Source organism: Lepidochelys kempii, chromosome 9 (genome assembly GCF_965140265.1).
Source record: "Lepidochelys kempii isolate rLepKem1 chromosome 9, rLepKem1.hap2, whole genome shotgun sequence".
NCBI lineage: Eukaryota > Metazoa > Chordata > Testudines > Cheloniidae > Lepidochelys > Lepidochelys kempii.
The window spans coordinates 49,414,383-49,427,477 of NC_133264.1; the positions used below are offsets into that span (position 1 = coordinate 49,414,383).

The 13,095-nt window shown below is 45.8% G+C and overlaps 1 protein-coding gene across 1 annotated transcript in view; it reads right to left on the bottom strand.

Moving 5' to 3' along the window:
- C9H3orf70 (chromosome 9 C3orf70 homolog) overlaps window positions 1–8,734 on the bottom strand; it is a 34,548-nt gene extending 25,814 nt beyond the window's left edge. The window contains exon 1 of the mRNA XM_073360268.1: window positions 8,449–8,734. Within this exon, the coding sequence (XP_073216369.1) occupies window positions 8,449–8,623 (175 nt within the window). The 5' untranslated portion in view covers window positions 8,624–8,734. The remainder of the gene's footprint in view (window positions 1–8,448) is intronic.
- Window positions 8,735–13,095: the final 4,361 nt, after the last annotated feature.

Genomic DNA, 13,095 nt, shown 5'->3' on the forward strand with positions numbered 1-13,095 from the left:
GTTAAGATATCAAAATTCAACGCAGACAGTTCTTTTAAACCTATCAATGTTTCTCCACAATCTGATAAATTCTGCATATTTGGGTCATCTTGCAGCTATACAGATTTAATATTTTGTTCATATTATGATTTTGAGACTAAACTTTCAAAGCAACTAACAGATGTAGTCTAGATCTAAAATGGTATACCAATATCAAAAGTAGTACAGAAGAAACAGTAGACATTTAGTAGTAGCCCTTAGAGTCATATACGAGAATAGAAATAAGATGTCATTCTATTTAGTTTTTATTTCCTTTCGTAAAATTAAGTTACAATGCTATAACTATTCAAAATGAGATGAAAGGCCATTAATATGGGGAGAGAAACAACCTTTACGCTACTCTAGGCATCAAGTTGTCTTTATGGACATTTCTATGATATCAACTGGTAAAACACCTCTCTTCTATCTCTTACAGGCTTTATATAGCATTCATCACCCTAGCATCTAAGTGTTTCTGCACCATTACTTCTAGATACACCATCTTAAACTGGATTTGAAAATTAATCCAGTTTATCATGTGAATTCTTCTTTGCACAAAGTACATGATCATGGTGAATAAAGTATCTGTATGGAAAGATTTCTGATAGTAGAGGACTCTTTAATCTGGCAGACAAAGACCTAACCCAGTGGTTCTCAAACTTTTGTACTGGTGACCCCTTTCACATAGCAAGCCTCTGAGTGCAACCCCCCAAAATAAATTAAAAATAGTTTATATATTTAACACCATTATAAACGCTGGAGGCAAAGTGGGGTTTTGGATGGAGGCTGACAGCTAGCGACCCCCTATGTAATAACATTGGAACCCCTTGAGGGGTTCCAACCCCCTGTTTGAGAACCCCTGACCTAACCAAATCCAATGGCTTTAAACTGAATCTAGACAAATTCAGACTAGAAATAAAATAAAATGGTCAGAAGAGCTCTATGTAAGCATGTCTCTTTCACCAACAGAAGCTGGTCCCATAAAAGATATTACCTCACCCACCTTGTGCATGTCAGAAATAAAATGTACAATTTTAACAGGGAGGGTAATTAGCTACTGAAACAATTCATCTACGGATGTGGTGGATTCTCCCACCATTTGAAGTCTAAAAGAGATGCTGTAGTTCAACTACACATTATTAGCTTTATGCAAGAATTCACCGGATAAAATTCTATAGTCTGCATTATGCAGATGGTCAGACTAGAAGAAGCAGCAAAAATGTCTGCATAATATTAGATTATAAATTATGACACAAATTATGTAAAAAATGTTTGATTTCTCTCAAGATCTTTATCCCGAGCAACTAAAGGGGGAACAAAGTGGAAAATGTCTCCCTTGCAGCTGGCACACCTTTGGCAACAAGTTCAAGTTACAGTTATCTAACACTTGCCATTATATATCCCTGCTTTCAGTTGTTTATAACTTTTCCAAACTTTACCATACTAGGTTGCCTCTGATCTATTTATTTTACATTTCAGCAAAAATGGTTCAGCTGTTTCTGAGAACAACGTAAGAGGGCAATGTTTTCCCCATATTAAAACACTCTTACAACTGTTTCATGGAGAAATTCTAGCACTTTCATGCTTTGAAGCTGTGCCTTTTGCCATCTGTGTGAAAATCCATCTGAATTTTGCCAATTATAAACCTCAAAAAAAACCCACAACCAAAACCAGTTTGCACATGTTCAGTAGAGGTTTGTTAAAGACTGACAGCTAAATTCCCAGAAGATTCCATCTGCACTGAGTATGTTCCATCCTCACACAGCTCCTGTGTGCTGACTGGATTGAACACATATGATCTCCACAGAGTGACTGCATGCACCATTCCAGAGCTGAAGCGGCTGAGCAGAACATTTCCTGCAACTGCTCCTCCTGGCTGTCAGGGACCACTGTGGCACCAGATAGAAACAGAGCAAGGAGAACATCTCTCCTGTGCTTTCAATGCCCACTCTGCTGGTACCCAGGCATGCTAAGGGATGGAGATGTGTTTGGGGGAAGGTATGGATTGGTGCAAGGAAGACAGGACAGGATCAGGACCCAGTGGGGAGGGGCAGTGTTGCAGGAGAGCAGGGCAGAGGCAAAAAGGCTACAACCACTAGAGCACACTTTCTTCCAGAATCTAGAATTTAACCCACTATCCCCAAGTCTCACTATTCCTCTGCTGTCAGCACATAGCTGTGAAACCCTGTGGCAAAAACATACCTTCATCCTCCAATGGGTGAGCCACCTAGAGGATAACAGATTACTACTGCTATCAGTTAACCCATTAACTAAAGTGGTAGAGATGTGTGCTACAGCTCTAAAGGTCGCAACCCTGCTGATGACCCATATAGGAACCAATATGGTTCCACATGATGGAATTTGTAAGTTCCTAACTTTTTACAATTGCAAACTGAAAAGACAAGACAAAAATTACTATGTTAAGCTTGGTTTCAGAGTAGCAGCCATGTTAGTCTGTATTCGCAAAAAGAAAAGGAGTACTTATGGCACCTTAGAGACTAACCAATTTATTTGAGCATAAGCTTTCGTGAGCTATATGCATCTGATGAAGTGAGCTATAGCTCACGAAAGCTTATGCTCAAATAAACTGGTTAGTCTCTAAGGTGCCACAAGTACTCCTTTTCTTTTTATGTTAAGGTTGCAAAGTCAAGCTCTCAAAGTGAGGAAATACCAGAATTAAGGTTGCCTGTGCAACCTCAGTTTGCCCCCCGTGTGCGTACGCATTGTGATACACTCTGTAATTGGATGATTACATACTTCTATGCTTCAGCCAATAGCTTGGCCAACTGAAATAAGACATCCTGAAATAAACAAAAACTTCTTAGGGGGTGCAAGAGTTTGCCCTTCCTTGTCTCCAAAACAGGCTCTGGATCAGAGAGAGTTTAAAATGGGATTCACTCCTGCAGAGCAAAGCCAGGCAATAATGCTTTGTAAAGAGAGAACCATGTTATTGCCAAGCTGCGACATGACTGGCTACACCTAAGTCCCTTTACAACAACAGAGAATGGATCACTTGATGATTACCTGCATAGGCGCCAACTTCCCCGCTTTTCCCTGGGTGCTCGACGCCCCCACTCTGTCTCTGGCCCCACTCCGTCTCTGCCCCCACTCCACCCCTTCCATGCGGCCCACCCCATACACCGCCTCTTCCCACCCCACCCCCTTTCCAACACCTTCCCCAAAGTCCCCACCCCCTCCCTGCCCCTAATCCAACTCCTTCCCCAAACCTCCGCCCTGGCCCCACCTCTTCCCCGCCTCCTCACCTGAGCACACCACATTCCCGCTCCTCCCCCTCCCTCCCAGCATGCCTCCAAACAGGTTTGGCGGCAGCTGGGGGAAGCGCTGGGAGGTAGGCAGAGGAGCCGGGATGCGGTGTGCTTGGGGGGAGGAAGGGGAGAGGAGGTAGGGGAAGGGGAGCTTAGCTGCCACTGGGTGCAGAGTACCACTAATTTTTCCCTGTGGGTGCTCCAGCCCTGGAACACCAACAGAGTCGGCGCCTATGATTACCTGTTCTGTTCATTCCCTCTGGGGCACCTGGCATTGGCCACTTCAGAAGACAGGATACTGGGCTAGATGGACCTTTGGTCTGACCCAGTATGGCTGTTCTTATATTCCCAACCCAAAAGTGCTCAACACTCTATTTTCACATAGCAGTGTTAAAATACCACTAAATATAAAAAGTATTCCTACTCCAGAGGAAAAAAAGAAAGCTAATGAGCAGAATTACAGACAGGAAAAGGTGAAGCATTCAAAGCAAGTGAAAATATGAACTAGACTGGAAAAGACTTGAAGAAATCATGAAGGGGGAAGGTAGGCTAGAAGAGGATGATAATTACAGCTGCACAAATAATTAATATGTTTTGGTTTGATGGCCAACCACCCTCACACACCCCAAAAAAAACCAAGACTTGGTTTGTTTAGAACCAAAACTCATTTTCTTCTGTTTTTCTTGCCAAAATGAAAAATCAAAAAAATTTTGTTAAGGTTTTCAAAACAAAATGTTGAAATGGTTTGTTTTGAAGATGTACAACCTTCTTTTGACGTTTTTGAAAAAAAAATCCTCGTTTTCTCTTTAGCTGAAATGCTTTACCAAATCTGCAAATAAGCTTCGGTCACCCTGAAACTGCATTTTCCGGCAAATTTACTATTCACCAAAAAAAATTCACCCAGCTCTACTGAGGAACACTTGACACATTTAGCAAAAGGTCAATTCCACTAGCCTAGATCTGTAATAGGAATATTGTGACAGCAAACACACCTGCACAAACTAGTCAAAAAATAATTCCTTGGGGCTATAGTCAAGGGGACCTATACACAGACTTCTTCCAGCATCATGTTTGGTTATACTTAATATGAAGGATGATACTGAGTTTCCAAAATCAAGAGCAGGTCAGAAGGGAGACTGAAAAAACTCAAAACCTTGGCTCTGTCCCTCACCCAACGTCAATACCATTGATACAATATAAAACGGGATAGGCCCACTTGAGACCAGGAGGAAGAGATTAACTGTATAGTAATCATTGAACATGTATAACTATACAGTCAGAAAAAAAAATATTGTTTGTCAAAAGTGATACATCTGGATTTCCAAAACCAAGTTTTAAATTTAAATTTTGTTTATAGAAAGACTTCCACTTTCTTGAGCCATCATATATACTTTTCAGGATTGTCACTTTTTGCTCCTCCCTTTACACAAAACCTGCAGCTTGAACAGTGCGAGAGATAAAACGCTAAGTGTTTTATGCAGCAATTTATCAACCCTCACGGGCACAACCACTGTAAGAAAAAACAATCTTTCATGCTGACAGCCTGAAACCCAGCTATGTTTTTCTGATAAGACAGAGTCTCATAAAGAGAAACAGTTTTACTGTGATCAATAGACTGATCCCATTAGTATTTTAGGAGGAAGGAGGAGCTTTAAAAATGCATTTGCACAAAAATACAAAGAAAAAAAAAAGTCGTAAGATAAAGGAAAACAACTACGGTGAATCTTCCTGTAATACACAAAAGTTTTCTTTAATAGCATAAGCTGGGATATGAACATATTGTATTCCCTGTAGATGGAAAACAATCTATTTGCAAGGCTGGTTGAGAGTATAAAAGAACAGAACTGGGAAAGCAACTTTTCTGGCTCAAGATAAATAAATGGTAACCAGGACCATCTAGAGTTGGGCAAAAGGGGCAGTTTGCTCCTGCCCCCCAAAATGCCAAAGCGGTCTCTAGGCCAAATTTGAGCCAGAGGCATTGTGACCTGACACTCACGTTTAGCCCAGATCCCACCATTGCAACCACTGGCTGCCTTGGGACCTGGTGCAATAAAATCTGCCAGGCCAAGAGCCCGGATACAGAAGTAGAGTTGGGGATACCGCTCCCACCAGCAGTGGGGCTGGAGCTCAGGGAAAAACAGGACCAAGAGCAGCCTCTGGCCACACACAAGGCAAAGACCCACAATCCCAGCAGGGTGGGCAGCATCCCCACAGGCTTGGGTCCTCTCTGACCCCACCCACCCACCCTGGTCCCCCATCCCAGCAGGGAGAGAAGAGACTCCACAGGCCTGGGCCTACTCTGTGCCCCTCAGACTCCTCCCCTCTTCTTAAACTCTTTCATCTACATGGTAATTTTTTTTTTTAAGGGTGAGGGGCCCTCAGTTTCAGATTTTGTCCCAGGTTCCCAAAACCTCTGTGTGGCCCTGATGGTGACTCCAGTTAAGATCCATCATATTTTTGCTTCTAGCAAGATGCTTGATTGGAGGCTGGGGGGAAATGTGCTTGCATATGTGATGGTTATGTCCAGGAATTAAATGTTTTGAGGAGGAAAACCTGAAATTATTAGAGAGATTCATCTTATGACAAAATGCCTATTTCCTAGAGATCCCCTGACTTGCTTACTTAATGAGCCAATAAAAAAAATCTGCATTTTAAAGATAACATTTTATTAATTGCATAATGACAGGTTTCAGAGTAGCAGCCGTGTTAGTCTGTATTCGCAAAAAGAAAAGGAGTACTGGTGGCACCTTAGAGACTAACCAATTTATTTGAGCATAAGCTTTCGTGAGCTACAGTACTCCTTTTCATTTTATTACTTATTATTATTATTATTACCAGCTAAACTCTATTGCACATTACTGAACATGTGTGACCTGCCCCTCCTCCTAACATACTGTGGTACAGTAAAATATGGACTGTCCTTGTAATAGAAAAGTTTTCACACCACTTATGTACACAAGAGATGCACCAAAGAGAGCACAGATATTGACAAATTTGGTCTCCCTTTCTATCATACTCAGAGGAGGAGGGCTCCCCAGTCAGCAAGCCAAAATCATTAGCCAGGTTCTTGGAACATTAACCTGAGACTTCATAAGTAATGTTAACTTTTTATTGTAACTTTGCCCTAATAAAAAGTTAAAAAAATAAACAAATGGTCACAGCATACTGATGAAATTTACTTTTTGACCAGCCTCAGACAGATGCAAATTTTACTGAAAAACTCACTAACTATACCAGTCAAAAAGAAAAGGAGTACTTGTGGCACCTTAGAGACTAACCAATTTATTTGAGCATGAGCTTTCGTGAGCTACAGTTCACTTCATCGGATGCATGCCGTGGAAACTTCATGCCGGCATGCATCCGATGTTTCCACGGCATGCATCCGATGAAGTGAACTGTAGCTCACGAAAGCTCATGCTCAAATAAATTGGTTAGTCTCTAAGGTGCCACAAGTACTCCTTTTCTTTTTGCGAATACAGACTAACACGGCTGTTACTCTTATACCAGTCAAAGTGTGAGGGAAGTGAAAAAAAGTAATATGACACAAATGTTATCCATTTTCTTCTATACAGTCGGTGTTACTGACAGAATGTCTCGTCATTACCATACCTAAAAATGCAATTCCCCCAAAAATGTATCCTTGGAATACCAAAAACTTTACAATTAAAGGAAGCATGAATAAGCTCAAACCAAGATGTTCATTTTTTGGAAACCTAACTATGGAAAGCATTTATCTCGTCTTAATTCCCATTTTATATCAAGTTAAGGTGGAGATCCTTAAATAGCACAAAGACTCAATAGTGATGTACATAAACTCTAAGCCTCACTGATCGATGCTTTCACTATATAAGTATTTGTACATTTAATGAATTTTAAGACCAGAAGTCCAACCTCCACTAGCCACAGAATTTTACCCCACAATTTCTGCATCGATTCTAGACCAACAACCCACTTTTGAACTACAGCATGTCTTTTAGAAAGACACCCAGCCTTGATTTAAGAACTCCAAATGATGGAGAATTTACACGCCTATAAGAAATCTGTTCTACTCGTTAATTACACTCACCATTTAAAAAAATCTTATTTCCAGTTTCAACTGCTGAATTCAAACAGTGAATTGAGAAAGGCAGTTGTTGAAGCAAATTGAAGCAGGCGGAGCGCATGATACAAAGAAGAGGGACAGCTATAGGGGTATGCTGCTTGCTCCCCAAGCTTTTAGCAGAGGGGTGGCTACCCCAATTCCACACACACACACACACCCCACACTAGCTAACTCGCACAGCTCAGTCCCAGTCTGCACCAGGCTCCGTTTTAAAATCTAGGCTTGATTCTCTGATCAGGGTCTTCAGTGGCTGGGCCAAAGTCCTTGCCCAGAACACGCAGGCACCACCCCGGGCATCACGTGCACAGCACCATGGTGTCAAGAGGACAAGGACCACAGACCAGCAACTGCCTTTTCACTCATGTCCACCACCAGAGCCGAGCGGGCTCAGCCAGATCAGGGAAGGGCACAAAGCCCATGCTGCAGTAGGGCACAGCCAATACCTACCTCCACAGCCTCCCCTGCCTGGCTCAGCAGCAGGGTCAAGGCCAGCCCCAACCCGTGCCTGCTCTGATCCTGCACCGGCCAACCCCCATCCCACGCCAGCCCGGACCCCCCTCCCCCAGCCAAACCCCACCCCGGCCCCACTCTGAGCCCAGCCCAGCCCAATCCCACCCCAGCCCTACTCCAGTCCCAGCCCCCTTCCCCAGTCAACCTTCTCCTCCACCCCATGCCATCCCCGCTCTGGCCATGGCCCCCTCCCTGGCCAACCTTCGCATGACAGCCCTGCTCCAACCCAGGCAGCCCCTTCCCACAAGCCAGCACCACTCTGGCTTCCTCCCTGGCCAACCCCCCACCCCGTAATAGCCCCCTCCCTGGACAACCCCCTCACCAGCCCCACGCCAGCCACGCTCGCACCCCGCCACTGGCGCTGGACTAATGTGTACAGCAAGGGATGCTGAGAGCCACTGGACTAAACTGTAAACCCTGCATCTGACAGAAACCCTGCACCCCCACGCCCTTAGTCCCAGCTCCGACCCGGCCCCGCGCCCGGCCAGCTCCGACCCCGCGCCCCCTCCCCTGCCAACGCCCCCAGCTCCGACCCCGGCCGCCCGCACTCACAGTGGCACCAGCCCAGGTGGCAGCACCAGTGCAGGCGGAAGCAGCGGCCGTGGCTGTGGGTGGCGCAGAGCGGGCGCCCGGCGCAGGGCTGGAAGTCGGGTCTCCCCGCGCAGCTGCGGGCCAGCGCCTGAGCCTCGTCCCGCTTCTCGCTCTTCCCGGCCGCCGCCCCGCTCATGGCGCCGCCGAGCCGGGCTGAGCCGAGCCGCCAGCGGGGAGCGTCCCCCGCGCCACAGGGCAGCGAGCGCCGCGGGCAGGGCCCGGCCAGCCCGCCCGGCTCCGCCCAGCGCCCGCCCCGCTGCGCGGGGGCCCGACCAGCAGGCACCTCCCCCGGCCGGCCGGCCGGCCAGTGCGGGGCGGGGCTGCGGCGCTCTGGAGCCCGCGCAGGGGCCGTAGGCTGCAGGTCTCCGGCCCTATCCCGGGGGCTCCAGCGCCCCCCGACCCTGGTCAAGGCTGGGCAGCCTCTGATCCCGCGCCAAAGCAACCCTGCTCCCACTCCCAACACAGCAGTTCCCCCACAGCTGGGTTGCCTGGTCAGCCCCCCTCCCCACAGCTTGCCCAGACTCTGCCTCCGCCTCCCCCCGCATCCCTGTCGTCCCCCCCACACACACAGCTGCCACTCTGCCACTCCCCGCCACAGCGGCTTTCCCCCCATATACACAGCTGGGAGCCACTGCCCCCCATCCCCTATCAAGTCACTAATGTGTGTTAAGCTGAGAGCCGGGCGGCCAGGATGTGCCCTGTGCGGGGCTCGGATGATCCGCATCCCTTTGTCCCTCTGGCAAGGATACTCCATTGCTGAGTCAGGGGCGGTTTGCTATGTAACCAGCTGCTGAGTGGCCTATCCCTGGCCCCACGCACCCCCTACCCCCCACACCTCCTTGTACAACTGAACAGCATCCCTCCCTCCCCCCACGCACACACCTCTGTGCACCTCCCCACTGCAGAGACACTGCTCCTGCTCCCTAGCAGCCCCCTTTCCTCCAACAAATTCATAATCAGAATGATCTGCTGGGATGACAAGACAGCAGTGCTGGCAATGTGTACAAAAACCCAGGCAACTGAGGTCTCTCGCAGAGGTAATTCAGCATCTGCCCAGAGTAGGTCATCACAGCAATGTTTGGGGGTTTAGTCCCTTGTAGACATTTGCCATTAATATGTCTGATTTGGTGGCAAATTATATGACACTATTTCTCCTCTCACCTTATTTTTCCCTAGAATGAGAGCTTTTTTCATTCACTTCAGAGCCAAGTGTTATTTATTATTTTTATGTAGTTGTTTCTGGTAACTTGAGAAAATATCACTGGCACACTACTTCATCTTGTGGACACTGGAGTAGAAAATGTCTTTCCATTTCAGTTTCTTCTCTTATGGTGGTTACACAGTCATTCCTCTTTGGGTTTGCATTGTGCTTTGTGGTTCTCAGTTTGTGATCACTGATTCTGTATTTGGGAACAGTCCACCTTGTTTTCCTGATCTCACTGCAGTGAGTTGCTTGAGAGTTGTATGTAGGGATCTATTAAAAGTCTGCCTTTTTTCTCATCTGTTCTTCCCTTCCACGATTTGTATAGAGGTTTTGGGTTTTGTCTGATGTTTTCAGTATTCAGTTTGGGGCAAGCTTGTTTCCCTAGACCCCACTTCTCAGTGCTGTAGTGATGTTGATGCCTAGAAACAGCATATCTTCCCTTAGTTGTCATTTTTGGTTGTGAAGCACTTTATTTATTAAAAACCCACAACGGGCCCATGTCAGCTGACTGTCTCATGGGAACCCTCCTTTTCCCACCCCCACCATCCCAGAGCTCAGGCTCCAGTCCAAGGGCAAACATCTACACTGCAATTAAACAGGCCCTTAGCCCAGCAGTTCTCAACAAGGGGTCTGCAGCCCCCTGGGGGTCCATGAGCCCTTTCAAGGGGGCCATGGAGCCCCACAGCTGAAACCCAGTGCCCCGAGCCTCAGCGCTGTAGCCAAGAACAGCGTAGGGTAAAGCTGGTGGCCCTCCCACTCCAGCTGGAATTGGTGCAGGGTTGAAGCCGGCAGCCCTTCCCCCCCACAGTTGGGAGCAGCGTGGGGCTGAAGCTGGCAGGCCTCCCACCAGCTGGGAGCGGCGCAGGCTGAAGCTGGCAGTGCCCCCCCAGCCAGGAGCGACGTGGGGCTGAAGCTGGCAAACCTCCCCCCCAAGCCAGGGGCAGCGGGGGGCTGAAGCTGGGAGCCTGAAGTTGGGAGCCCCAGCGTTCCCCCCGCTGAAGCTGGGAGCCCCCCCCCCATACACAGCCCCTAAATACCTGCTTCCTGCACCCTGAGCTACTCCCCTGCCCACACACAACCCCTAGCTATCCCCTCTTGCACCCTGAGTGGTTTTCAAACTTGAACTGAGTCCCCGCTTTGAGTTATATTTTTTGGTTGCATCCCCCCACAGCCTAGACAGGCTGAGTGGCCTACTGAGTGAGTCAGAGGGTGGAGGTGGTGTTCTCTCCCTGGAACCTGTGTGCGGAGCTGGCTCAAGCCCCACCAGCCCTTGCGCCCCCACAAAGAGAAGTAAATCTATGCCTATGCCCTAGGGTCTGCCACCTCTGGCCCGGAGCCCTGCACTTTCCCCTCTCCCACCAGGCCCTGGCATTTTTATAGCATGTTGAGGAGGAGTCTCAGCAAGAAAAGGTTGAGAACCCCTGCCTTAGCCCAAGCCCCATGAGCCCGGGCCAGCTCAGACGGGCCAGCTGAGGGTATATATTGCAGTGTAGATGTGTTATGGAAAGAGTATATTATGCTTTAGTTCATATAGTAGTGGAAATTTAATATGTGGTGGTGTTAATTAGTTCTAGTTCTGCTCTTACAGCCATTGCTGGGTGAGTTCTGGTCTGTAAACACATTTGTTTGCAGAATGGTAGGGTTAGGGTCGTCAGTGCTGATTTCTTCTGATAAGTGCAATTAACTGTTAAGATTTGGCCCCAGACTTTGCACCTAAGTGGCAGAATTATACTAGTGAATAGTTTTGTAGTAGAGTAATTGGATTTTATTTATCCAGATTTTATTTTCAAATAGTTTAAGACGTCCTTGCCTTTCCTCTTCTAATGTTTTCATAGCTAGCTTGAAATTTTTTGTGATATTTATTATCAGGGCTAGGTATATAACACTTCAGTATCTCTGCTTCCAAAATAACATTTTAATTTGGGCTGGGGTTTTCTTGTTTTGTTTAATTATGATTTCATTCTTTCGTAGGATGACCTCTAGAGCCTATGTCTTGTAGTGTGCTTCTGGTGGGAATAAACTCCTTTATAGACAGTTTTGCATTGACAAGAGTATAATCAAGTCATCAGCATATTTTTGAGTTGTTAGTCAGAATCCTGGGTCTGAGGACTGCTCCAGTAAAATGGACTATTGATAGAGCTGATCAAACAGTTTATTTGGTCAATTTAGCCTTTTATTCTGTTCATGAATTGTCTGCAAACATAATTTTTATTAGATGTTCAGAATCATTTGATGAATAGCTTTCACTAATATATTTGAGTTTATAGATTGTTCAAATTGTCCCCAGCAAATATTCAGTTGATTATTAAACACCCAGACAAAAACTATTTTAACTCTGTCTTAAGGCGAGACTATATATCAATAACTTAAGGGCAAAAATGTTACTGGGATACAGCAGTTATCGCAAAATGAAGCATTATAAACCCAGGAAACATAGAATTATGGTTACACTTAAAAGAAATGCAAACATGTTAAGGTCTGGAAGTTGCACAGTTTTGTGGCTCTTTCCTGCACCCTCTTCAATTTTTCAACATACTTTTTAACATATGGACCCCAGACCTGGATGCAGTATTCCCATATCAGTCTCACCAATGCCGTACACAGAGGTAAAATCACCTCCCTAGTCCTACTCACTACTGTTCTCTTTCTACATCCATGGACTGCATTAGCACTTTTTGTCACAGCATGGCACTAGAAACTCAAATCGTTTGACCACTGTAATCCATAGATCCTTTTTGAAGTCTCTGCTTTCCAGGGTGCAGTCCCCCATTCTGTAGGCATGGCCAGAATTCCGTGTTCCTGTGTGTATAACTCTGTATTGGGCAATTAACATGCATTTTGTTTGAATGGGCCCAGGTTACCAAGCGATCCAGATCGCTCTGTAAGACTTCCCTGTCCTTTTTGTTATTTACCAGTATATCTGTATCAATCTAGATATTATATAAATTTTGTATTTTCTTTTCTCTCTAGAATATATGTTTAATATTTCTGCCAATACCCATGTACAGCTCTATTTATTTAGCAGGATGTTTTTCCCTTTGGAGAGACACCCTTGAAACAGTGATATATACACTGTAGTGTCTTGCAAGCAGTGGCTCAGAAAAATAAGGGACAGAATTGTATTAACTGCATATTTTTATTTCTTGTTTAACTCTGTTTTATGCAGAAACACTATTTTCTCATATGTATTTTTCATGTGATACATCCGTAGACTGTCAAAACAAGTTAAAATATGACTTTCTCAGAGTATTGCTTGTAGTTCTAAGCTCTTTAAGTTTGCAAAGGAATTTTGTACAGAATATTTGCTTGTTCATTAATGACCTGAAAGTTCTTAATATTCCAACCACAAATTTTCTTTAAGGTGAAGTTAAAGTTTGCTTCTCCCTTGAAAAGTGATGGTAAAA